This window comes from Balaenoptera ricei, chromosome 3 (assembly GCF_028023285.1).
Source record: "Balaenoptera ricei isolate mBalRic1 chromosome 3, mBalRic1.hap2, whole genome shotgun sequence".
In the NCBI taxonomy this organism is placed as follows: Eukaryota; Metazoa; Chordata; class Mammalia; order Artiodactyla; family Balaenopteridae; genus Balaenoptera; species Balaenoptera ricei.
In genome coordinates, this window is record NC_082641.1 from 167,714,355 (window position 1) to 167,740,371 (window position 26,017).

Consider the following 26,017-nt stretch of genomic DNA (forward strand, 5'->3'; position numbering starts at 1 on the left):
TAACCCCGTCCTGTCTGGGCAGGGAACAGACACCCTCAGGCGACCTACATGCAGAGGCGGGTCCAAATCCAAAGCTGAACGCCGGGAGCTGTATGAACAAAGAAGAGAAAGGGAAATCTCTCCCAGCAGCCTCAGAAGTAGTGGATTAAAGCTCCACAAACAACTTGATGTGCCTGCATCTGTTGAATACCTGAATAGACAACGAATCATCCCAAATTCAGGAGGTGGACTTTGGGAGCAGGATATATTAATTTTTCCCCTTTTCCTTTTTTTGTGAGTGTATATGTGTATGCTTCTGGGTGAGATTTTGTCTGTATAGCTTTGCTTTCCCCATTAGTCTTAGGGTTAGGTCCGTCCGTTTTTTTGTTTGTTTTTTTTTTACTTAAAAAAAATTTTTTTTCCTAATAAATGTTTTCTTAATAATTTTTTCCTTATTTTCTATTTTTTTAGAAATTAAGAAAAAATTTTAATAAGTTTTTTCATATTTTTTATTTTAAAAAATTAAAAAAAAATTTTTCTTAATAAATTTTTACTTAATAATTTTTTTCTTATTTTTTATTATAAAAAATTAATAAATCTTTTTTTAAAAATTAAAAAAAATTTTCGCAATAAATTTATTCTTAATAATTTTTTTCTCTTATTTTTTATTATAATAGCTTTATTTTATTTTATTTTATCCTCTTTCTTTCTTTCTTTCTATTTTTTTCTCCCTTTTATTCTGAGCCGTGTGGATGAAAGGCTCTTGGTGCTCCAGCCAGGCATCAGCGCTGTGCCTCTGAAATGGGAGAGCCAACTTTAAGACACTGGTCCACAAGATACCTCCCAGCTCCACGTAATACCAAATGGCAAAAATCTCTCAGAGATCTCCATCTCAACATCAAAACCCAGCTTCATTCAACGACCAGCAAGTTACAGTGCTGGACACCCTATGCCAAACAACTAGCAAGACAGGAACACAGCCCCATCCATTAGCAGAGAGGCTGCCTAAAATCATAATAAGGCCACAGACACCCCAAAATACACCACCAGACGTGGACGTGCCCAACAGAAAGACAAGATCCAGCCTCATCCACCAGAACTCAGGCACTAGTTCCCTCCACCAGGAAGCCTACACAACCCACTGAACCAACCTTAGCCACTGGGGACAGATACCAAAAACAATGGGAACTACGAACCTGCAGCCTGTGAAAAGGAGACCCCAAACACAGTAAGATAAGCAAAATGACAAGACAAAAAAAACGCACAGCAGGTGAAGGAGCAGGGTCAAAATACACCAGACCTAACAAATGAAGAGGAAATAGGCAGTCTACCTGAAAAAGAATTCAGAATAATGATAGTAAAGATGATCCAAAATCTTGGAAATAGAATAGACAAAATGCAAGAAACATTTAACAAGGACGTAGAAGAACTAAAGAGGAACCAAGCAATGATGAAAAACACAATAAATGAAATGAAAAATACTCTAGATGGGATCAATAGCAGAATAACTGAGGCAGAAGAACGGATAAGTGACCTGGAAGATAAAATAGTGGAAATAACTACTGCAGAGCAGAATAAAGAAAAAATAATGAAGAGAACTGAGGACAGTCTCAGAGACCTCTGGGACAACATTAAACACACCAACATTCGAATTATAGGGGTCCCAGAAGAAGAAGAGAAAAAGAAAGGGACTGAGAAAATATTTGAAGAGATTATAGTTGAAAACTTCCCTAATATGGGAAAGGAAATAGTTAATCAAGTCCTGGAAGCACAGAGAGTCCCATACAGGATAACTCCAAGGAGAAACACGCCAAGACACATATTAATCAAACTATCAAAAATTAAATATAAAGAAAACATATTAAAAGCAGCAAGGGAAAAACAACAAATAACACACAAGGGAATCCCCATAAGGTTAACAGCTGATCTTTCATCAGAAACTCTGCAAGCCAGAAGGGAGTGGCAGGATATACTTAAAGTGATGAAGGAGAAAAACCTACAACCAAGGTTACTCTACCCAGCAAGGATCTCATTTAGATTTGATGGAGAAATTAAAACCTTTACAGACAAGCAAAAGCTGAGAGAGTTCAGCACCACCAAACCAGCTTTACAACAAATGCTAAAGGAACTTCTCTAGGCAAGAAACACAAGAGAAGGAAAACACCTACAATAACAAACCCAAAACATTTAAGAAAATGGGAATAGGAACATACATATCGATAATTACCTTGAATGTAAATGGACTAAATGCTCCCACCAAAAGACACAGACTGGCTGAATGGATACAAAAACAAGACCCATATATATGCTGTCTACAAGAGACCCACTTCAGACCTAGGGACACATACAGACTGAAAGTGAGGGGATGGAAAAAGATATTCCATGCAAATGGAAATCAAAAGAAAGCTGGAGTAGCAATTCTCATATCAGACAAAATAGACTTTAAAATAAAGACTATTACAAGAGACAAAGAAGGACACTACATAATGATCAAGGGATCGATCCAAGAGGAAGGTATAACAATTGTAAATATTTATGCATCCAACATAGGAGCACCTCAATACATAAGGCAAATACTAACAGCCATAAAAGGGGAAATCGACAGTAACACAATCATAGTAGGGGACTTTAACACCCCACTTTCACCAATGGACAGATCATCCAAAATGAAAATAAATAAGGAAACACAAGCTTTAAATGATACATTAAACAAGATGGACTTAATTGATATTTATAGGACATTCCACCCAAAAGCAACAGAATACACATTTTTCTCAAGTGCTCATGGAACATTCTCCAGGATACATCATATCTTGGGTCACAAATCAAGCCTTGGTAAATTTAAGAAAATTGAAATCGTATCAAGTATCTTTTCCGACCACAACGCTATGAGACTAGATATCAATTACAGGAAAAGATCTGTAAAAAATACAAACACATGGAGGCTACACAATACACTACTTAATAACGAAGTGATCACTGAAGAAATCAAAGGGGAAATCAAAAAATACCTAGAAACAAATGACAATGCAGACACGACGACCCAAAACCTATGGGATGCAGCAAAAGCAGTTCTAAGAGGGAAGTTTATAGCAATACAAGCCTACATCAAGAAACAGGAAACATCTCGAAGAAACAACCTAACCTTGCACCTAAAGCAATTAGAGAAAGAAGAGCAAAAAAAACCCCAAAGCTAGCAGAAGGAAAGAAATCATAAAGATCAGATCAGAAATAAATGAAAAAGAAATGAAGGAAACAATAGCAAAAATCAATGAAACTAAAAGCTGGTTCTTCAAGAAGATAAACAAAATTGATAAACCATTAGCCAGACTCATCAAGAGAAAAAGGGAGAAGACTCAAATCAACAGAATTAGAAATGAAAAAGGAGAAGTAACCACTGACACTGCAGAAATACAAACGATCATGAGAGATTACTACAAGCAACTCTATGCCAATAAAATGGACAACCTGGAAGAAATGGACAGATTCTTAGAAATGCACAACCTGCCGAGACTGAACCAGGAAGAAATAGAAAATATGAACAGACCAATCACAAGCACTGAAATTGAAACTGTGATTAAAAATCTTCCAACACACAAAAGCCCAGGACCAGATGGCTTCACAGGCGAATTCTATCAAACATTTAGAGAAGAGCTAGCACCTATCCTTCTCAAACTCTTCCAAAATATTGCAGAGGGAGGAACACTCCCCAACTCATTCTACGAGGCCACCATCACCCTGATCCCAAAACCAGACAAAGATGTCACAAAGAAAGAAAACTACAGGCCAATATCGCTGATGAACATAGATGCAAAAATCCTCAACAAAATACTAGCAAACAGAATTCAACAGCACATTAAAAGGATTATACACCATGATCAAGTGGGGTTTATTCCAGGAATGCAAGGATTCTTCAATATATGCAAATCAATCAACGTGATACATCATATTAACAAATTGAAGGAGAAAAACCATATGATCATCTCAATAGATGCAGAGAAAGCTTTTGACAAAATTCAACACCCATTTATGATAAAAGCCCTGCAGAAAGTAGGCATAGAGGGAACTTTCCTCAACATAATGAAGGCCATATATGACAAACACACAGCCAACATTGTCCTCAATGGTGAAAAACTGAAACCATTTCCACTAAGATCAGGAACAAGACAAGGTTGCCCACTCTCACCACTATGATTCAACATAGTTTTGGAAGTGTTAGCCACAGCAATCAGAGAAGAAAAAGAAATAAAAGGAATCCAAATCGGAAAAGAAGAAGTAAAGCTGTCCCTGTTTGCAGATGACATGATACTATACATAGAGAATCCTAAAGATGCTATCAGAAAACTACTAGAGCTAATGACTGAATTTGGTAAAGTAGCAGGATACAAAATTAATGCACAGAAATCTCTTGCATTCCTATATACTAATGATGAAAAATCTGAAGGTGAAATTAAGAAAACACTCCCGTTTACCATTGCAACAAAAACAATAAAATATCTAGGAATAAACCTACCTAAGGAGACAAAAGACCTGTATGCAGAAAATTATAGGACACTGATGAAAGAAATTAAAGATGATACAAATAGATGGAGAGATATACCATGTTCTTGGATTGGAAGAATCAACATTGTGAAAATGACTATACTACCCAAAGCAATCTACAGATTCAGTGCAATCCCTATCAAACTACCACTGGCATTTTTCACAGAACTAGGACAAAAAATTTCACAATTTGTATGGAGACACAGAAGACCCCGAATAGCCAAAGCAATCTTGAGAACGAAAAATGGAGCTGGAGGAATTAGGCTCCCTGACTTCAGACTATATTACAAAGCTTCAGTAATCAAGACAGTTTGGTACTGGCACAAAAACAGAAATATAGATCAATGGAACAGGATAGAAAGCCCAGAGATAAACCCATGCACATATGGTCACCTTATCTTCGATAAAGGAGGCAAGAATATACAGTGGAGAAAAGACAGCCTCTTCAATAAGTGGTGCTGGGAAAATTGGACAGGTACATGTAAAAGAATGAAATTAGAACACTCCCTGACACCATACACAAAAATAAACTCAAAATGGATTAAAGACCTAAGTGTAAGGCCAGACACTATCAAACTCTTAGAGGAAAACATAGGCAGATCACTCTATGACATAAATCACAGCAAGATCCTTTTTGACCCAGCCCCTAGAGAAATGGAAATAAAAACACAAATAAACAAATGGGACCTAATGAAACTTAAAAGCTTTTGCACAGCAAAGGAAACCATAAACAAGACCAAAAGACAACCCTCAGAATGGGAGAAAATATTTGCAAATGAAGCAACTGACAAAGGATTAACCTCCAAGATTTACAAGCAGCTCATGCAGCTCAAGAACAAAAAAACAAACAACCCAATCCAAAAATGGGCAGAAGACCTAAATAGACATTTCTCCAAAGAAGATATACAGATGGCCAACAGACACATGGAAGAATGCTCAACATCATTAATCATTAGAGAAATGCAAATCAAAACTACAATGAGGTACCATCTCACACCGGTCAGAATGGCCATCATCAAAAAATCTAGAAACAATAAATGCTGGAGAGGGTGTGGAGGAAAGGGAACACTCTTGCACTGTTGGTGGGAATGTAAATTGATACAGCCACTATGGAGAACAGTATGGCGGTTCCTTAAAAAACTAAAAATAGAACTACCATACGACCCAGGAATCCCACTACTGGGCATATACCCTGAGAAAACCATAATTCAAAAAGAGTCATGTACCAAAATGTTCATTGCAGCTCTATTTACAATAGCCAGGACATGGAAGCAACCTAAGTGTCCATCATTGGATGAATGGATAAAGAAGATGTGGCACATATATACAATGGAATATTACTCAGCCATAAAAAGAAATGAAATGGAGGTATTTGTAATGAGGTGGATGGAGTTAGAGTCTGTCATACAGAGTGAAGTAAATCAGAAAGAGAAAAACAAATACAGTATGCTAACACATATATATGGAATCTAAGAAAAAAAAAAAAAAAAGGTCATGAAGAACCTAGTGGCAAGATGGGAATAAAGACACAGATCTACTAAAGAATGGACTTGAGGATATGGGGAGGGGGAGGGGTGAGATGTGACAGGATGAGAGAGTGTCATGGACATATATATACTACCAAATGTAAAATAGATAGCTAGTGGGAAGCAGCTGCATAGCACAGGGAGATCAGCACGGTGCTTTGTGACCGCCTCGGGGGGTGGGATGGGGAGGGTGGGAGGGAGGGAGATGCGGGAGGGAGGAGATATGGGAACGTGTGTATATGTGTAGCTGATTCACTTTGTTATAAAGCAGAAACTAACACACCATTGTGAAGCAATTATACTTCAATAAAGATGTTTAAAAAAAAAAAAATAAGAACACAATAATGATGCTCCTTGAGACCTAGGTTCAAGTTTCAGTCTTTCCTTTAACTCACTTTCTGACACTGCTCAGACATAGCCTCTTTGGGCTTCATTTCCCATGTAAAAAAAAAAAAAAAAAAAAAGAAAAGGCAACTTACTGAATAGGAGAAAATATTTGCAAATTACAATAACTGATAAGGGGTTAATATCCAAAATATATATAGAACTCATATAACTTAATAACAAAAAACCAACGATCCCAATTAAAATGGGCAGAGGATGTCAGTAGACATTTTTCCAAAGGAGACATACAGACAGCCAGCAAGAAAAGGTGTTCAACATCACTAATCATTAGGGAATTGCAAACCCAAACCACAGTGAGATATCACCTCATACCTGTCAGAATGGCTATTATCAAAAAGACAAAAACAACAATTGTTGGTGAAGATGTGGAGAAAAAGCCACCCTCGTTCACTATTGGTGGAGATGTAAATTGATGCAACCACTATGGTAAGTGGTATGGGAAAAATTAAAAGTGGAACCATTATATATAATCCAGAAGTTAAACTTCTGGGTGTTTATCTGAAGAAAACAAAACACTCTTGGCATACCTCAGAGATATAGTGGGTTCTATTCCAGACCACCACAATAGAGCAGATATCACAATAAAACAAGTGACACAAAATTTTCGGTTCCCCTGTGAATATAAAAGTTATGTTTACACTACATTGTAGTGTATTAAGTGTGTAACAGCATTATGTCTAAAAAATCAATGTACATGCCTTAATTTTAAAATTCTCTATTGCTAAAAAATGCTAACCATTATCTGAGCCTTCCAGGAGTTATAATCTTTTTGCAACAGTAATATCAAAGATTACTGATCACAAGGAATTCCCTGGTGGTCCAGTGGTTAGGAATCTGCACTTTCACTGCCAAGGGCCCAGGTTCAATCCCTGGTCAGGGAACTAAGATCCCACAATCTGTGCAGCAAGGCCAAAAAACAAAAACAACAACAACAACAACAACAAAAACAGGACAAAGATCACTGATCACAGATAACCATAATAAATTAAATAATAATAAAAAAGTTTAAAATATTGTGAGAATTACCAAAATGTGGCACCAAGACGTGAAGTGAGCAAATGCTGTTGAAAAAAATGATGCCAACAGACTTTCTCAATGCAGGGTTTCCATAAACCTTTAACTTGTAAAAAAAACAAAAAACAAAAAACAAAAAAACCCCCGCAATATCTACAAAGGGCAATAAAGTGAACTTCAATAAAATGAGGTATACCCATAATTCAAAAAGACATATGCACCCCATATCCGCTGCAGCATTATTTACAATAGCCAAGATATGGAACCAACCTAAATGTCTATCAATGGATGAATGGATAAAGAAACTGTGGTATATATACACATGGAATGCTACTGGGCCATAAAAAGAATGAAACCTTGCCATTTGTGAGAACATGGATGGATCTTGAGGGCTTTATGCTAAGTGAACTAAGTAAGAGAAAGAAAAGTACCATATGATTGTACTTATATGTAGAATACAAAAAAAAAAAAAAAAAAGCTCATAGACACAGAGAACAGACTTGTAGTTGCCAGAGGTGGGGAGATGGACAAAATGGGCTCACAAGGTCAAAAGGAACGAATTTCCACTTATAAATTAAATAAGTAATGGGGATGTAATGTACAGCATAGCAACTATAGTTAATAATACTGTTATTGCATATTTGAAAGTTGCTGAGAGAGTAGATTTTAAAAGTTCCAATCACAAGAAAAAAAATTGTAACTATATATGGGAACAGATGTTAACTAGAATTACTGTGGTGATCATTTTGCAATATATACAAATATAGAATCATTATGTTGTACACCTGAAACTAATGTTATATGTCAATTATACCTTAATTTTAAAAAATCAAAAAAATTTTTAAAAAGCAAAGTGCTAGAGAGAATAATGGCTAAAAGGAAGATCTTAGCTTTCAGTATTGACTGTCAGTTGCTGCTACATAAATAATATAAGGTAGACCAGTTATCCTCCCCAAGACACTGCTTAACAGTAAAACAGGGTTGAAAACTTCTACCTTACTGGGTTGTTAAAGCACTAAGTAAGATAACCATGTACTGTTGTTATCACAGTACCTCACTCACATGAGTGCTTAATAATTGGTATTTATTATTAAAAATATCCTATATCTATCCCTCTATCTTTCTTGCTTCCTCCATCCTTTTATCTCTTTTTTCACCATTCCCCAACTTTTTCTTGTCTAGTTTAGGTTCTGAGAAGAAACCTTGGAATCAGAAATTAGGAAAGGAAAATGACATAATTACTTTTCATCTTAAAAAAGGAGCAAGCCTGACTTTGCCCTGCTGCAACTCATGTGTCAAAAGCTGGGTCTTGTGTTCCCATTAGAGATAAAATAATCAAATTCTCTTATAGAATTATCTTAGAAGTATTTTTGATAGGATGGTGGGTAGAAGTGCAACAATTGGGTGTTCCACAAGAATATTGGGAACTTAATAGGAAATATTATATAGTTTTGAAACAGCAGAGGAAGAAAGGTAATTTGCACTTATTTATCCATTTCAACCTCAGAATTTGAGTTATTTTCAAATAATACATTCCCTAGAATGTAGAGCTGTGGGGAATGGGAGGAAACATGTTTATTACAGCATCTAGGCTGAAGAGATCTCTATGAATTTTAGAGTTATGTATAAAGCACCAAATAAAGAACTAAAAAATGAATCCTTCATAAGTTACCTGCACACAGGACTTAATTCCCTTTCAATATTATCATGGACTGTATCATCCCCACCATGAACTTGAGGGTGTACAGTCCTGAGGGGAGTGTAGGAGGTTGGAGACCAATGCAGCTCAGTAGTAACGCCCCCTGAGTCAACACAGGGCAACACAGTTGCTTTATGACAGCAATGGAATCTGGAAATCAGATCAGTTGTGTTTTCCAACTCCAAGAGGAAACAGCTCCTTGGCAAAAAAAGTTGTACAGGGAATTCAAATGTCACTCAAACTGCCTGATAAATGTTACCTCTAGAGGCAATCTTATCCTTCAGTATCCTTCAGGGGCTACGTTTCTTACCCTGATCAACACCTTTCTCCCTTTGCTCAAAATTCTATGTTCTGAAGTCTCATTAGGTACCATGACCCAGTCAAATGTGGAAGGGACTTAGCTCCTCCACTCAGGATTTTGGACTGTGTTTTTTTTTTTTTTTACTGCCAAAGTGAATGATAGTGCTGTCCATGTATGAGCAGTCATGGAGAGAGAGACCAGCATGGAGAGCCAGGGAGGCAATATAAACCTTAGGTGGTGAGTAGGATGTGTTCATATCAATAAACCCCTTAGCTATTTACAAAGCCCTTACTTATTTTTTTTAATTTTTATTGGAGTATATTTGATTTAAAATGTTGTGTTAGTTTCTGCTGTACAGCAAAGTGAATCAGTTGTACATATACATATATCCACTCTTTTTTACATTCTTTTCCCATATAGGTCATTACAGGGTACTGAGAAGTGTTCCCTGTGTTATACAGTAAGTCTTTATTAGTTATCTATTATATATACAGTAATATGTCAATCCCAATCTCCCAATTTATTCCTCCCCCCAACCCCCCACTTTCCTCCCTGGTAACCATAAGTTTGTTTTCTACATCTGTGACTCTATTTCTGTTTTGTAAATAAGTTCATTTGTATTACTTTTTTAGATTCCACATATAAGCAATATAGTATGATATTTGTCTTTCTCTGTCTGGCTTATTTCACTCAGTATGATAATCTCTAGGTCCATCCATGTTGCTGCAAGTAACATTATTTCATTCTTTTTTGTGGCTGAGTAATATTTCATTGTATATATGCACCACATCTTCTTTATCCATTCATCTGTTGATGGACATTTAGGTTGCTTCCATGTTCTGGCTATTGTAAATAGTGCTGCAGTGAACATTGCGGGGCATGTATCTTTTCAAATTGTAGTTTTCTCTGGATATATGCCCAGGAGTGGGATTGCAGGATCATATGGTAGCTCTATTTTTAGTTTTTTAAGGAACCTCTATACTGTTCTCTACGATGGTTGTACCAATTTACCTTCCCACCGACGCAAAGCCCTTACTCTTGCTTTATGCCACCTTTCACCTCCCTCCTGCCACCACTTCAAAAAGGTCAGACAAGAAAGCCTAAGAAAGCGATCAATGCCTGGTTAATGAGTTTGTAGAGAGAATTCAAACCTTCTAATAGTGATGGGAGCTATGGCAGATTTTGACCAAATTGGAAGAAAATTGCTCTTACGACATGCTTTCACAAACCTAATGGCCCTTTATCATCCCCAAGAATGTAGTTGAAGCAGGTATTTTTTCCCCATGTTACAGATGCAGAAATTGAAGTTCAGAGAGGGTCACAGAGTAGGAAGGAGAGCAAGACATACATGCAACTGTCTGACTCTTGGTTCTAATTTCCTCCATATTTCAGTGTCTTTACAGAGGTAAGGAAGATCAGACATGGTGGAACCTGTATAAGAAAGCACAGGCACTGGCATGAGAAAGACAGTTAATTTTGCTTCTTAGATTTTATTCATCCCAACTTTCTCAATTCATCACAGGTGCCAGAAAATGCCTCAGCATGAGAAGTGACAACCAAAGCTTTTTGGGGGACCCCCCTAAGGACTTCATCCTTCTGGGTGTTTCTGATAGGCCATGTCTGGGACTTCCTCTCTTTGTGGTCCTCCTGGTGTCCTATGTTCTGTCCATGTTGGGGAACATTTCCATCATCCTGGTGTCCCAGCTGGATCCCCAGCTCCACAGCCCCATGTAAATCTTCCTCAGCCACCTCTCCTTCCTGGACCTCTGCTATACCACCACCAAGGTCCCTCAGATGCTGGTCAACATGGGCAGCTCCAGCAAGACCATCAGCTACAGTGGCTGCACTGTACAGTATGCAATTTTCCACTAGTTGGGATGCACTAGCACCCATGGCTCTGGACTGCTACGTGGCCATCTGTGAACCCCTCTGATACACCATTATCATGCACTGCCCTCTCTGCCAGCAGCTTGTGGTTGTGGCCTGGCTCAGTGGCTTTGGCAACTCCCTTGTTTAGGTAGTCCTGAGAGTACAGTTGCCTTTCTGTGGGCAAAAGGTGCTAAACAACTTCTTCTGTGAGGTGCCAGCCAAGATCAAGCTAGCGTGTGCTGACACAGCTGTGAATGACACCACACTGGCTGTGCTGGTGACCTTCTTTGTGCTGGTCCCCCTAGCTCTCATCCTTCTCTCCTATGGCTTCATTGCTCGTGCAGTGCTCATGATCCAGTCCTCCAAGGGATGGCACAAGGCATTTGGGACCTGTTCTTCCCACCTGGTGGTGGTCTCCCTCATCTACCTACCTGCCATCTACTTGTACTTGCAACCTCCTTCCAGCTACTCCCAGGAGCAGGACAAATTTATCTCCCTCTTCTATTCCAAATCACACCCACCCTCAATCCCTTCATCTATACCCTGAGAAACAAGGATGTAGAGGGTGCTCTTAGAAGACTCCTGGCAAAGGGGGTACCTTCAACATGGTGGAGGAGTAAGACGTGGAGATCACCTTCCTCCCCACAAACACATCAAAAATACATCTACATGTGGAGCAACTCCTGCAGAACACCTACTGAATGCTGGCAGAAGACCTCAGACTTCCCAAAGGCAAGAAAGTCTCCATGTACCTGGGTAGGGCAAAAGATAAAACAGAGACAAAAGAATAGGGATGGGACCTGCACCTCTGAGAGGGAGCTGTGAAGGAGGAAAAGTTTCCACACACTAGGAAACTCCTTCACTGGTGGACAGAGGGGATGGGCAGGGGGGAATCTTCAGAGCCACGGAGGAGAGCGCAGCAACAGCAGTGCAGAGGGCAAAGCAGAGAGATTCCCACACAGAGGATTGGTGCCGGCCAGCACTCACCAGCCTGAGAGGCTTGTCTGCTCACCTGCCAGGGAGGGTCAGAGCTGGGAGCTGAGGCTCAGGCTTTGGACATCATACTCCACGGATAGAACTGGGGTTGGCTGCGTGAAGACAGCCTGAGGGGGCTACTGCACCACAGCTTGCCAGGAGGGAGTCCAGGAAAAAGTCTGGAACTACCTACGAGGCAAGAGACCATTGTTGCAGGGTGTGCGAGGAGAGGGGATTCAGAACACCAGCTAAAAGAGCTCCATAGATGGGTGCGAGCCACAGCTATCAGCTCGGACCCCAGAGACAGGCATGAAACTCTAATGCTGCTGCTGCTGTCACCAAGAATCTTATGTGCAAGCACAGATCACTATCCACACCTCCCCCTGGGAGCCTATGCAGCCTGTCAGGGTCCTGTGATCCAAGAACAACTTCCCTGGAAGAAAACACAGCACACCTCAGGCTGTTGCAATGTCACGCCAGTCTCTGCCACCCCAGGCTCACTCTTCATTCCAAGTATGATTACAGTACCCCTCCCTCCCCCCCACCTGAGTGAACAACAGTGCCCTAATCAGCCACTGCTTTAACCTCCTCCTGTCTGGAAGGGGAACAGATGCCTGAGGGCCACCTTCATGCAGAGGTGGGGCCAAAACCAAAGCTGAACCCCAGGAGCTGTGCAAACAAAGAAGAGAAAGGGAAATTTCTCTGTGAAGCCTCAAGAGCAGTGGATTAAATCCACACAATCAACTTGATGTACCCTGCACCTGTGGAATAACTGAATAGACAATGAATCATCCCAAAATTGAGGTGGTGGACTTTGGGAGCAACTGTAGACTTAGGGTTTGCTGTCTGCAACTAATTTGTTTCTGATTTTTATGTTTACCTTAGTATAGTTTTTAGTGCTTGTTATCATTCGTGGATTTGTTTATTGGTTTGGATGCTCTCTTTTTATTATTATTATTATTTTACTTTTTAATAATTATTATCTTTTTTTCTTTCTTTTTTCCTCCCTTTTCTTCTGAGCCATGTGGTTCACAGGGTCTTTTTTTTTTTTTACTTTATTTATTTATTTATTTTATTTTTAGCTGCATTGGGTCTTCGTTGCTGTGTGCGGGCTATATCTAGTTGTGGCGAGCAGGGGCTAAACTTCATTGTGGTGCACACGGGCTTCTCATTGTGGTGGCTTCTCCTTGTTGCAGAGCATGGGCTCTAGACGCATGGGCTTCAGTAGTTGTGGCTTGCGGGTTCTAGAGTGCAGGCTCAGTAGTTGTGGCACACGGACTTAGTTGCTATGTGGCATGTGAGATCTTCACAGACCAGGGATTGAATCCGTGTCCCCTGCAATGGTAGGTGAATTCTTTACCCCTGCACCACCAGGGACGTCTGCTAACAGGGTCTTGGTGCTCCAGCCTGGTGTAAGGCCTGAGCCTCCGAGGTGGGAGAGCTGACTTCAGGACATTGGACCACCAGACACCTTGCAGGCCCAAGTAATATCAATCGTCGAGAGCTCTGCCAGAAATCTCCAGCTAAATGCTAAGACGCAGCTCCACCCAACAGCCAGCAAGCTCCAGTGCTGGACTCTCCATGCCAAACAACTAGCAAGACAGGAACACAACCCCACTCCTTAGCACAGAGGTTGCCTAAAATCATATTAAGTTCACAGACACCACAAAACACACCACCAGACTTGACCCTTCTCACCAGAAGGACAAGGTCCAGCCCCACCCACCAGAACACAGGCACCATTCCCCTCCACCAGGAAGCTTATACATACCACTGTACCAACTTTACCCACTGGGGGCAGATACCATAAACAATGAGAACTATGAACCTGCAGCCTGTGAAAAGGAGACCCCAAACACAGTGAGCTAAACAAAATGAGAAGACAGAGAAATATACAGTAGGTGAAGGAGCAAGGTAAAAACACACCAGACCAAACAAATGAAGCAGGAAATAAACAGTCTACCTGAAAAAGAATTCATAGTAATAATAATAAAGATGATCCAAAGTCTTGGAAATAGGATGGAGAAAATACAAGAAATGTTTAACAAGGACCTAGAAGAACTGAAGAGCAAACAAACAATGATGAACAACACAAAATGAAATTGAAAATTCTCTAGAAGGAAGCAATAGCAGAATAACTGAGGCAGAAGAACGGATAAGTGACCTGGAAGATAAAATAGTGGAAATAACTACTGCAGAGCAGAATAAAGAAAAAAGAATGAAAAGAATTAAGGACAGTCTCAGAGACCTCTGGGACAACATTAAATGCACCAACTTTCGAATTATAGGGGTCCCAGACGAAGAAGAGAAAAAGAAAGGGTCTGAGAAAATATTTGAAGATTTATAGTTGAAAACTTCCCTAATATGGGAAAGGAAATAGTCAATCAAGTCCAGGAAGCACAGAGAGTCCCATACAGGATAAATGCAAGGAAAAACACCACAAGACAGATATTAATCAAATTATCAAAAATTAAATACAAAGAAAGAATATTAAAAGCAGCACGGGAAAAGCAACAAATAACATACAAGGGAATCCCCATAAGGCTAACAGCTCATCTTTTGGCAGAAACTCTGCAAGCCAGAAGGGAGTGGCAAGACATATTTAAAGTGATGAAAGGGAAAAACCTACAACCGAAATTATTCTACCCAGCAAGGATCCCAGTCAGATATGATGGAGAAATTAAAATCTTTACAGGCAAGCAAAAGCTAAAAGAATTCAGCACCACCAAACCAGCTTTACAACAAATGCTAAAGGAACTTCTCTAGGCAGAAAAGACAAGAGAAGGAAAAGACCTACAAAAACAAACTCAAAACAATTAAGAAAATGGTAATAGGAACATATATAGTGATAATTACCTTAAAAGTAAATGGATTAAATGCTCCAACCAAAAGACACAGGCAGGTTGAATGGATACAGAAACAAGACCTGTATATATGCTGTCTACAAGAGACCCACTTCAGACCTAGGGACACATACAGACTGAAAGTGATGGGATGGAAAAAGATATTCCATACAAATGGAAATCAAAAGAAAGCTGGAGTAGCAATTATCATATCAGACAAAATAGACGTTAAAATAAAGACTGTTATAAGAAACAAAGAAGGACACTGCATAATGATCAAAGGATCAATCCAAGAAGAAGATATTACAGTTGTAAATATTTATGCACCCAACATAGGAGCACCTCAATACATAAGGCAAATGCTAACAGACATAGAGAGGGAAATCGACAGTAACACAATAATACTAGGACTTTAACACCCCACGTTCACCAATGGACAGATCATCCAAAATGAAAAGAAATAAGGAAACACAAGCTTTAAATGACACATTAGACAAGATGGATTTAATTAATATTTATAGGACATTCCATCCAAAAACAACAGAATACACTATCTTCTCTAGTGTTCATAGAACATTCTTCAGGATAAATCATATGTTGGGGCACAAATCAAGCCTTGGTGAATTTAAGAAAATTGTATCAAGTATCATTTCCGACCACAATGCTATGAGACTAGATATCAATTACAGGAAAAAATCTGTAAAAAATACAAACACATGGAGGCTAAACATATATTACTAAATAACCAAGAGATCACTGAAGAAAATAAAGAGGAAATCAAATAATACCTAGAAACAAATGACAATGAAAACACGACGACCCAAAACCTATGGAATGCAGCAAAAGCAGTTCTAAGAGAGAAGTTTATAGCAATACAATCCTACTGCAAGAAACAAGGAACATCTCAAATAAACAACCTAACATTACACCTAAAGCAATTAGAGAAAGAAGAACAAAAAAACCCCAAAGTTAGCAGAAGGAAAGAAATCATAAAGATCAGAGCAGAAATAAATGAAAAAGAAATGAAGGAAACAATAGCAAAGATCAATAAACTAACAGTTGGTTCTTTGAGAAGATACAGAAAATTGATAAACCATTAGCCAGACTCATCAAGAAAAAAAGGGAGAAGACTCAAATCAATAGAATTAGTACTGAAAAAGGAGAAGTAACAACTGACACTGCAGAAGAACAAAGGATTGTGAGAGATTACTACAAGCAAGTACATGCCAATAAAATGGACAACCTGGAAGAAATGGACAAATTCTTAGAAAAGCTCAATCTTCCGAGGCTAAACAAGGAAGAAATACAAAATATAAACAGACCAATCACAAGCACTGAAATTGAAACTGTGATAAAAAATCTTCCAACAAATAAAAGCCCAGGACCAGATGGCTTCACAGGTGAATTCTATCAAACATTTAGAGAAGAGCTAATACCTATCCTTCCTAAACTCTTCCAAAATATAACAGAGGGAAGAACACTCCCAAACTCATTCTACAGGGCCACCATCACCCTGATCCCAAAACCAGACAAAGATGTCACAAAAAAAGAAAATTACAGACCAATATCACTGATGAACATAGATGCAAAAATCCTCAACAAAACACTAGCAAACTGAATCCAGCAGCACATTAAAAGGATCATACATCATGATCAAGTGGGGTTTATCCCAGGAATGCAAGGATTTTTCAATACATGCAAATCAATCAATGTGATACACCATATTAACAAATTGAAGGAGAAACACCATATGATAATCTCAATGGATGCATAAAAATCTTTTGACAAAATTCAACACCCATTTATGATAAAAACCCTCCAGAAAGTAGGCATAGAGGGAACTTAGCTCAACATAATAACGGCCATATATGACAAACCCACAGCCAACATCATTCTCAGTGGTGAAAAACTGAAACCACTTACTCTAAGATCAGGAACAAGACAAGGTTGTACACTCTCACCACTATTATTCAACATAGTTTTGGAAGTTTTAGCCACAGCAATCAGAGAAGAAACATAAATAAAAGGAATCCAAATTGGAAAAGAAGAAGTAAAGCTGTCACTGTTTGCAGATGACATGACACTATGCACAGAAAATCCTAAAGATGCCACCAGAAAACTACTAGAGCTAATCAATGAATCTGGTAAATTTTCAGGATACAAAATTCATGCACAGAAATCTCTTGCATTCCTATACACTAACAATGAAATATCAGAAAGAGAAATTAAGGAAACAATCCCATTTACCATTGCAACAAAAGAATAAAATACCTAGGAATAAATCTACCTAAGGAGGCAAAAGACCTGTACTCAGAAAACTATAAGATACTGATGAAAGAAGTCAAAGATGACAAAAACAGATGGAGAGATACACCATGTTGTTGGATTGGAAGAATCAATATTGTGAAAATGACTATACTGACCAAAGCAATCTACAGATTCAATGCAATCTCTATCAAATTATGAATGGCATTTTTCACAGAATTAGAACAAAAAATTTCACAATTTGTATGGAAACAAAAAACACCCTGAATCATCAAACAATCTTGAGAAAGAAAAACAGAGCTTGAGGAATCAGGCTCCCTGGCTTCAGACTATATTACAAAACTACAGTAATCAAGACAGTATGGTACTGGCACAAAAACAGAAATATAGATCAATGAAACAGAATAGAAAGCCCAGTGATATACCCACGCACATATGATCACCTTATCTTTGATAAAGGAGGCAAGAATATACAATGGAGAAAAGACAGCCTCTTCAATAAGTGTTACTGGGGAAACTGGACAGCTACATGTAAAAGAATGAAAATAGAACACTCAACACCGTACACAAAAATAAACTCAAAATGGATTTAAGACTAAATTTAAGGCCAGACACTATAAAACTCTTAGAGGAAAACTTAGGCAGAACACTCTATGACATAAATCACAGCAAGATCCTTTTTGACATACTTCCTAGAGAAATGGAAATAAAAACAAAAATAAACAAATGGGACCTAATGAAACTTAAAAGCTTTTGCACAGCAAAGGAAACCATAAACAAGACAAAAAGACAACCCTCAGAATGGGAGAAAAAAATTGCAAATGAGGCAACTGACAAAAGGTTAATCTCCAAAATTTACAAGCAGCTCATGCAGCTCAATATCAAAAAACAAACAACCCAATCCAAAAATGGGCAGAAGACCTAAATAGACATTTCTCCAAAGAAGATTAACAGATTGCCAACAAACACATGAAAGGATGTTCAACATCGCTAATCATCAGGGAAATGCAAATCAAAACTACAATGCGATATCATTTCACACCAGTCAGAATGGCCATCATCAAAAAATCTACAAACAATAAATGCTGGAGAGGGTGTGGAGAAAAGGGAACCCTCATACACTGTTGGTGCGAATGTAAATTGATACAGCCACTATGGAGAACAGTATAGAGGTTCCTTCAAAAACTAAAAATAGAACTACCATACGACCCAGCAATCCAACTACTGGGCATATACCCTGAGAAAACCATAATTCAAAAAGAGTCATGTACCACAATGTTCATTGCAGCTCTATTTACAATAGCCAGGACTTGGAAGCAACCTAAGTGTCCATCGACAGATGAATGGACAAAGAAGATGTAGCACATATGTACAATGGAATATTACTCAGCCATAAAAAGAAACGAAATTGAGTTATTTGTAGTGAGGTGGATGGACCTAGAGTCGGTCATACAGAGTGAAGTTAAGACAGAAAGAGAAAAACAAATACCGTATGCCGACACATATATATGGAATCTAAAAAAAAAAAAAAAACAGGTCTTGAAGAACTAGGGGCAAGATGGGAATAAAGGCACAGACCTACTAGAGAATGGACTTGAGGACACGTGGAAGGGATAGGGTAAGTTGGGACAAAGTGAGAGGGTGGTAGTGTATATATGGACATGGTAGAGAGTGGTAGTGTATATATGTACTACCAAACGTACAATAGATAGCTAGTGGGAAGCAGTTTCATAGCACAGGGAGATCAGCTCGGTGCTTTGTGACCAGCTAGAAGGGTGGGATAGGGAGGGTGGGAGGGAGGGAGACACAAGAGGGAAGAGATATGCAGATATATGTATATGTATAACTGATTCACTTTGTTATAAAGCAGAAACTAACACTATTATAAAGCCATTATACTCCAATAAAGATGTTAAAAAATAAAATAAATAAAATGAAAAATTTTTAAAAATAAAAGAAACCAGGAATTGTGAATCTTAGGTTAATTCTCTTTAAATTTGGAGCATAGCAAGGATATTCACTACCACTCCAAGTAGTAAAAACTACATAATGTAACAAACTAGAAAGAAAAATAAGATGTAGGAGAAAGAGAAAGGAAGAATCAGAATTATTATTACTTGAAGGTGACATCTATATAGAAAAAGCAAGCAAATTCATTAGACAAACCACTAGAATACTAAATCTAATTGTTTTGCTATAGATAAATATTTATTTATATACAGCAATTTCACAATCCAACAATGACATTATAAAATGCAATAGAAATGCAACCCCATTTATAAAGGCCACAAAGATATTAGAGTATATAGGAATAAAGCTAATTTTTAAAACTGAGGGAGGTACATATTAAAAAAATAACTAAACGTTACTGGAAGATAGAAAAGGAGAATAATGGGGTAGATATACAATGTTTACAGATGGCATGACATATCACAAAACTGTGATTCTTTCCCAATTTAAACTTAAGTTCAACAGAAGTGCATGGATGCTTTCATGCAAGGTTTGTGTGTGTGTGTGTGTGTGTGTGTGTGTGTGTGTGTGTGTGTGTTGTGTGTGTGTAGTTTAAGCCACAGGATCAAGAATGTGACTGGACAACTGTTTGCTAAAGGAATTAGGCATGTGACTCATGGATCCAATCAACTATCTCAGTAGAAACCAGGAATAAAGTTGTTGTTGTCCAGGTAAGATCTATAAAGGTCCCTCTTGTTTGATGATTTGGACTCCTATGAATTTCACAGGAGACCAACAAGATTTTTGTGAATGTTCTATCAGCAGAAATACTGACAGATTGGACTAAAGGAGACAGAAACAGAATAAAATAAAGAAGACACTCAGATTTCTAGGATTCCAGAGGCAAGAAATGGGCCAACAGGGCTATCTGTCTAGGAATACATGTTATCCTTCAAGAAAATGGAAGACTGATCCTATTGGTGGTTCAGAGTTTGACAAGGCTGCCATTGCCACCAGGGTCCAGAGAGCACAGGCCCAGGGGGTGAGGTCATCTACTTTTCTGTGACCAGGAAGGCAGTGCATAATCAGAGCAGATTATTCTCAAGACTTAAAATCTAATGGAATTTGTTCTGTCAGGTTTCATACTTGCTTGGGACCAGTGATTATTTGTTTCCTTCTGATTTTTCTCCTTTTGAATGGGAATGTCTATCCTATGCCTGTCCCACCATTATATTTTGGAAGTACATAACCTGGTGTTTGGTTTCACATGTTCACAGCTGGACAGGAATTTTGCCTCAGGATGAATTATTCTTCAAGTCTCACCCATACCTGATTTAGATGATGTATTTTTTTTGGCCCCACTGCACAGGTTGCAGGATCTTAGTTCCCCAACCAGGGATTGAACCCAGGCCTTTGACAGTGAAAGCCCGGAGTCCTAACCTCTGGACTGCCAGGGAATTCTAGATGATAATTAGATGAGCTTGGATAGTGGAATGGGTGAAGACCTTTAGGGAGGTTGGGATACAGTGAATGAATTTTACATGTGAAAAGAACATGAATTTGGAGAGCCAGAGAGAGCACGCTTATGAGTTTGTGTCCCCCAAAATTTATATATTGAAGGCCTATCTCCCAGTACCCCAGAATGTGACCTTATTTGGAAATAGCATTATTGCAGTTGTAATTAGTTAAGATGAGGACATACGGGAGTAGGGTGGGCCTCCTCCATTTCTACAAATGTTCCTATAAAGTTTCGTCACTGGAAAAGCTCCACTGGCTGCTAGTGACACATCAGTTCTGAGAGTGAGTGTTACCATTTTAACCTGACTAAACATTTTGCTATTACAAATTGTATTAGTTTACTAGCACTGCCATAACAAAGTGCCACAAACTGCGTGGTTTAAATAATAGAAATGCACTGTCTCACAGTTCTGGAGGTTAGACATCTGAGACCGGGATGTCAGCCAGGTTGGTTCCTTCTGAGAGCTATGAGGAAGAATCTGCTTCCATGTCTCTGTCTCTGTCTCTGTCTGTCTCTCAGGTGGTTTGCTGAAAATCCTTGACATTCCTCGGTTTGTAGAGTTCTGCCTTCATCTGCACATGATGTTCTCCCTGTGTTTATGTATGTGTCTAAATTTTACCCTTTTACAAGGATACCAGGCATATTGAATTAGGGCCCATCCTTCTCCAGCATGTTCCCACCTTAACTAATTACATCTATAAAGACCCTGTTTCCAAATAGGGTCACATTCTGAGTTACTGAAGGTTGGGGTTTCAACATATGAATTGAGACAGGTTGTGGGGTGAGGGAACACAATGTAACTGCAAACTAAAGAATGTCACTCGCCACTGGTTCTACAAGAATTAAGTCATTAGCCACTGTAGTCGCTGGCCTTCAGTACAACTTGAAAGAAATTCAGGGCAGAGATCAGGAATGAGGCACTCTGGGAAAACTGGCAGAACAAGCCTTCAGATAGTTAGATTTTTTCAGGAGAAAATTTTATGAACCCTAATTCTTGCATCTTCCCATACTTAGAAAAACACTAAAACCACTAAGATATTTGTTCTTGGCAACTAGCAGCAATCTTCTACTGAGATGTGTGATTGATTACAAGTACGCTTCAGCAAAATCATATTTATGTGGGCCTCCCCCCTTACCTCTTCAGAACAGTTTCTCAGAGCTATCTTAGAGGCTCTCTCTCCCAGGCTATAGACCTCAGTAAGACACTGAATAAACTACACTCACAGTTCTTGCGTTGCGCATTTTCATTCAACTTGACATAATCCATAACAGAAGGAAAGCAAACACAAGGGAGGTGTAATAAGCTGATCCCTACAGTAAGTTACAGGGCCTCAATCCTAGCAAGGCCTTCTGAAAAGCATGTAGAATGTATCACTCAAAGGAAGAGGAAACCTTCACAAGGGTCCCCACCCCTGTTGCTCAAGGGCATTAGCTTTGTTGTACTGGCAGGCTGGGCAGCATGGGGTTGTTCAGCAAATGTCCCATGGAGTATCAGAGAAGCCTCATGGCTGAAAGGCAAAGAAAGATAGGTGATACCTCTGACTTGACATACTATCATATTGCATCTGTGTGCAGCTGGTGAGCACAACAATGGCTGGAGTGAAATGTGAACCAGAACTGGGCACAAGAGGGTTCAAGCTGGGGCTAATATTTTATCTTTACAACAATGCTCAAAAGTTTTACATTTTATAGTTTATCAACCTTTCCTTTATATTTTGTGTATTTTATATTTATTTCAAGAAGCACATTACCTAAACTTGCACATTTTGCTCTATTTTCTTCTAAAGTCTTTATACTTTTTTTCCCTGAAGAAAACAATGTGCTTTTATTGTGACTGCATTCTGTTAATTTAATGATCTGTGTCAATGTGCTTATGTCATGTAATGCACTTTCCTGTCATTCTGTTTCTCCCCCAGCTTCATTGAGTTATAACTGACAAATAAAAATTAGACAGATAGATAGGTAGAAAACAATGTGATGTTTTGGTTACGTATACACTGTGAAACAATCAACTCAATCAAGCTAATTAACATATCTATTGTCTCACATAGTTGCACTTTTCCTTTTGTGTGTGTGTATGGTGAGAACATTTAAGATCTACCCTCTTAGCAAACTTCAATTATACAATACAGTATTGTTAACTATAGTCACGTTGTTGTACATGTAGCTTTACTTTGAAAATGTGTCTTCATTACTTTTGGAATTTATTTGTATGATATAAGGCAGAAATACAATGTTTCCATGTGCATGGCTGTTTGTCCCAGCCAGGTTGACTAGTCCTTCCTTTCCTCAACATTTTCAATGTCACAAATTACATTTCCATGCATGCCTATGCCTGTGCATGAACTCTATCCTGCCTATACTACATCAATCAGTTTTATAGCTTTTTAATATCTAGTGTGGCAAGTTCTCCTACGTTGTCAAATTTTTTCTGGATATTCTTTGTTCCCTATTTTTCTTATACATTTAAAAAATTATCTTGCTCAGTTCTGTGAAAATCCCTGTCAGTATGTTAATGATAATTGCATCAAATTTTAGTTTGAGGGGAGGAACAGATAGCATTGTCATGCCTTTGAAACTTCCCATCCATGAATACGACATATATCTCCATCTCTCCATTCATTCAGGTCCTCTTTTGTATGGTTTTTTACAACTTTTAATTTTTAAGAGATTCACTCCAGGTAAATATTGACTGAAAGAAAAACACAAAAGTTACATTTTATTCAGGGTCTTACTGAGGACTATAGCCCAGGAGACAGCCTCTCAGATAGCTCTGAGGAACTGCTCCAAAGAGGTAGGGGAAGAAGTCAGTATATATGTGACTTTTTTTTTTTTTTTTTGGCTAGGGAATGCATGTAGTCAAGTATACATCTTGGTAAAAGATTACTGCTAGTCATAACGAACAGATATCTCAAGTTAGTGATTAACATGCTTTTCTATCTATGAGAAGATGAAAGAAACTGGGCTTATTAAAACTCTTCCTGACCTACATCTAACTAACTAAGGAAACTGTCCAAAACACTGAGCATCCTGTTGTCATCTTTAATTTCCTCTGTCTGAAACACAGAGTGCACTGTTGGTCAGTGACTGTAGTGGGTAAATCTTTGTAGACTTGGATGGTGAGAAAAATGCTCTTTGCTCTTCTTTTGTTTGCATACTTAATAATTTTTATTGCTATGATTAATGGGATTTTTAAAAGTAAATTTATTCATTTATTTTTGGCTACGTTGGGTCTTCATTGCTGTGCACGGGCTTTCTCTAGCTGTGGCGAGCGGGGGCTACTCTTCGTTGCAGTGTGTGAGCTTCTCATTGAGGTGGTTTCTCTTGTTGCAGAGCACGGGCTCTAAGTGCACGGGCTTCAGTAGTTGTGGTGCACGGGCTTCAGTAGTTGTGGTGCACGGGCTTAGCTGCTCCGTGGCATGTGGGATCTTCCCAGACAAGGGCTTGAAACCATGTCCCCTGCATTAGCAGGTGGATTCTTAACCACTGCACCAGCAGGGTAGTCCCTTTATTAATAGGATTTTATTACATTTTAAATTGCAAGTGCTTAGAAATACTGCTGTTTTGATTATTTATACCTTTTATTTGGAAATATGTCATATGTACATAAAAGATGCAAGAATAAGAACAGTCTAAAGAATAATTCCATAACCCTCCCACCCCAAGATTTATCCATTGTCAACACTGACATTGACATTCTTGAAGAATATAGTCCCCTCCCCCTTTTAATAGAACTTCCTCATTTGGAGTTTGTCTGGTGTTTGCTGATGATTAAATTCCAGGTTCTCAACCAGAAACACACAGTAGTGATATTGGTTCCATCTCAAGTCATCTCACCTGAAAGCAGACATCCATCTGCCCTCACTGATATTTTTTATTAGATGGTCAGGTACTGTCCAATTTCTGCTCTTTATATAGTTACTATTTTTCTTTTGCAACTGATTAGCCAACTGTAAAAAGATAATTTCAGACTACACAAGAATACTGCTTATCATTTAAATTTCCTATTAGGTTTTAGCACCCATTGCTGCTTCATGCCTCACCCAATTTTAATCGTGATGGTTGGAACGAATGATTTCTTTCCAACTGCATGTGTTGATGTTTGTATATTGATTTTTCTATCCATCAACTTTACTTATTTTTTAGTTCTACTAGTGTGGAAAACCTCATGGAATTTTCCAAATTAATAGTTATATTGTGGGGTGTTTATCTATTCAGATATTCCTCTTGACCACTGAAAGGTAAACTCTTAATCCAATTTTGAGATCTTAATGAACAGAAATTTTTCTTCTGTCTTTCCAGCTTAGCTGTGTTTTTCTAATTATATTTTATCCTGCATGTCAAGGTGTTTGTGGCAGAGAGGCAGTCTGCAATATCTCACTTCACTAAGATGCAAAAAAACAAATATCGAGATCAGAGTTACTCAAAAGTGCTAGTCCTAGACTAGAAAAAGACTTTGCACCAGAATATAAATCATATACTGCTTCCCTTATTGAAAAAGTCTTATCATGAAAAAAGTCAGCTCATCTAAAAAGCATACTTAGTAATTCGATTGATTTACATTCTTTCAAAATCTCCTTACGTCAACAGTCCGTAGGCTACACTTTGAAAAGCAGAGGTCTAGAGGACTCATTTGAAAAAGGAAGTGGTATTTCCATCCTGAAAAATTCCATGTGGTTTAAGAGTTGCTCCATGTGTGGAGAAGCAATCATTCAATATACATTAATGACTTAATGCTATGTGAAGTGTGGCAGATGAAATGCTCCTGGAATGTGATAAATCCAAGATAAGCTCTTATAACTGAAGGCAAAATGCATTTTCTACATAATACTTCTATTTATGAATATAGGCGCCCTCTACTCTGAAACTTTCTTTTGCATGATTTCAACCTCCTGTCCTACCAGAGCTGAAATTTCAACCATCAGAGTTAGGATAAGACATTTTTTTTTCCCCTTATTCATTACAATTGAATCATTTGGCAAAGAGATTTTTTAACACATGAAGCAATTTAATTTATCTTTAGTAGTTTAGATAAATAAGTAAAAAGATTTCTAGGCACACTCTCTTAAAATTAAGGAAAGGAAACAAATTAACTCAATAAATACAATAAAGTTTTTCTATTTTCCAAAT

The 26,017-nt window shown here is 38.3% G+C and overlaps 2 protein-coding genes across 2 annotated transcripts in view; one reads left to right on the forward strand and one right to left on the reverse strand.

Annotated features, from left to right (window-relative positions):
* GCSAML (germinal center associated signaling and motility like) overlaps positions 1–26,017 on the reverse strand; it is a 137,880-nt gene that overhangs the window by 63,740 nt on the left and 48,123 nt on the right. The window lies entirely within an intron of this gene.
* On the forward strand, positions 11,009–24,728 carry LOC132362078 (olfactory receptor 2B11). The gene is given in 4 exon segments (XM_059916032.1): positions 11,009–11,328; positions 11,330–11,841; positions 11,844–11,951; positions 24,670–24,728. Coding segments are annotated over 4 exon segments (999 nt in total).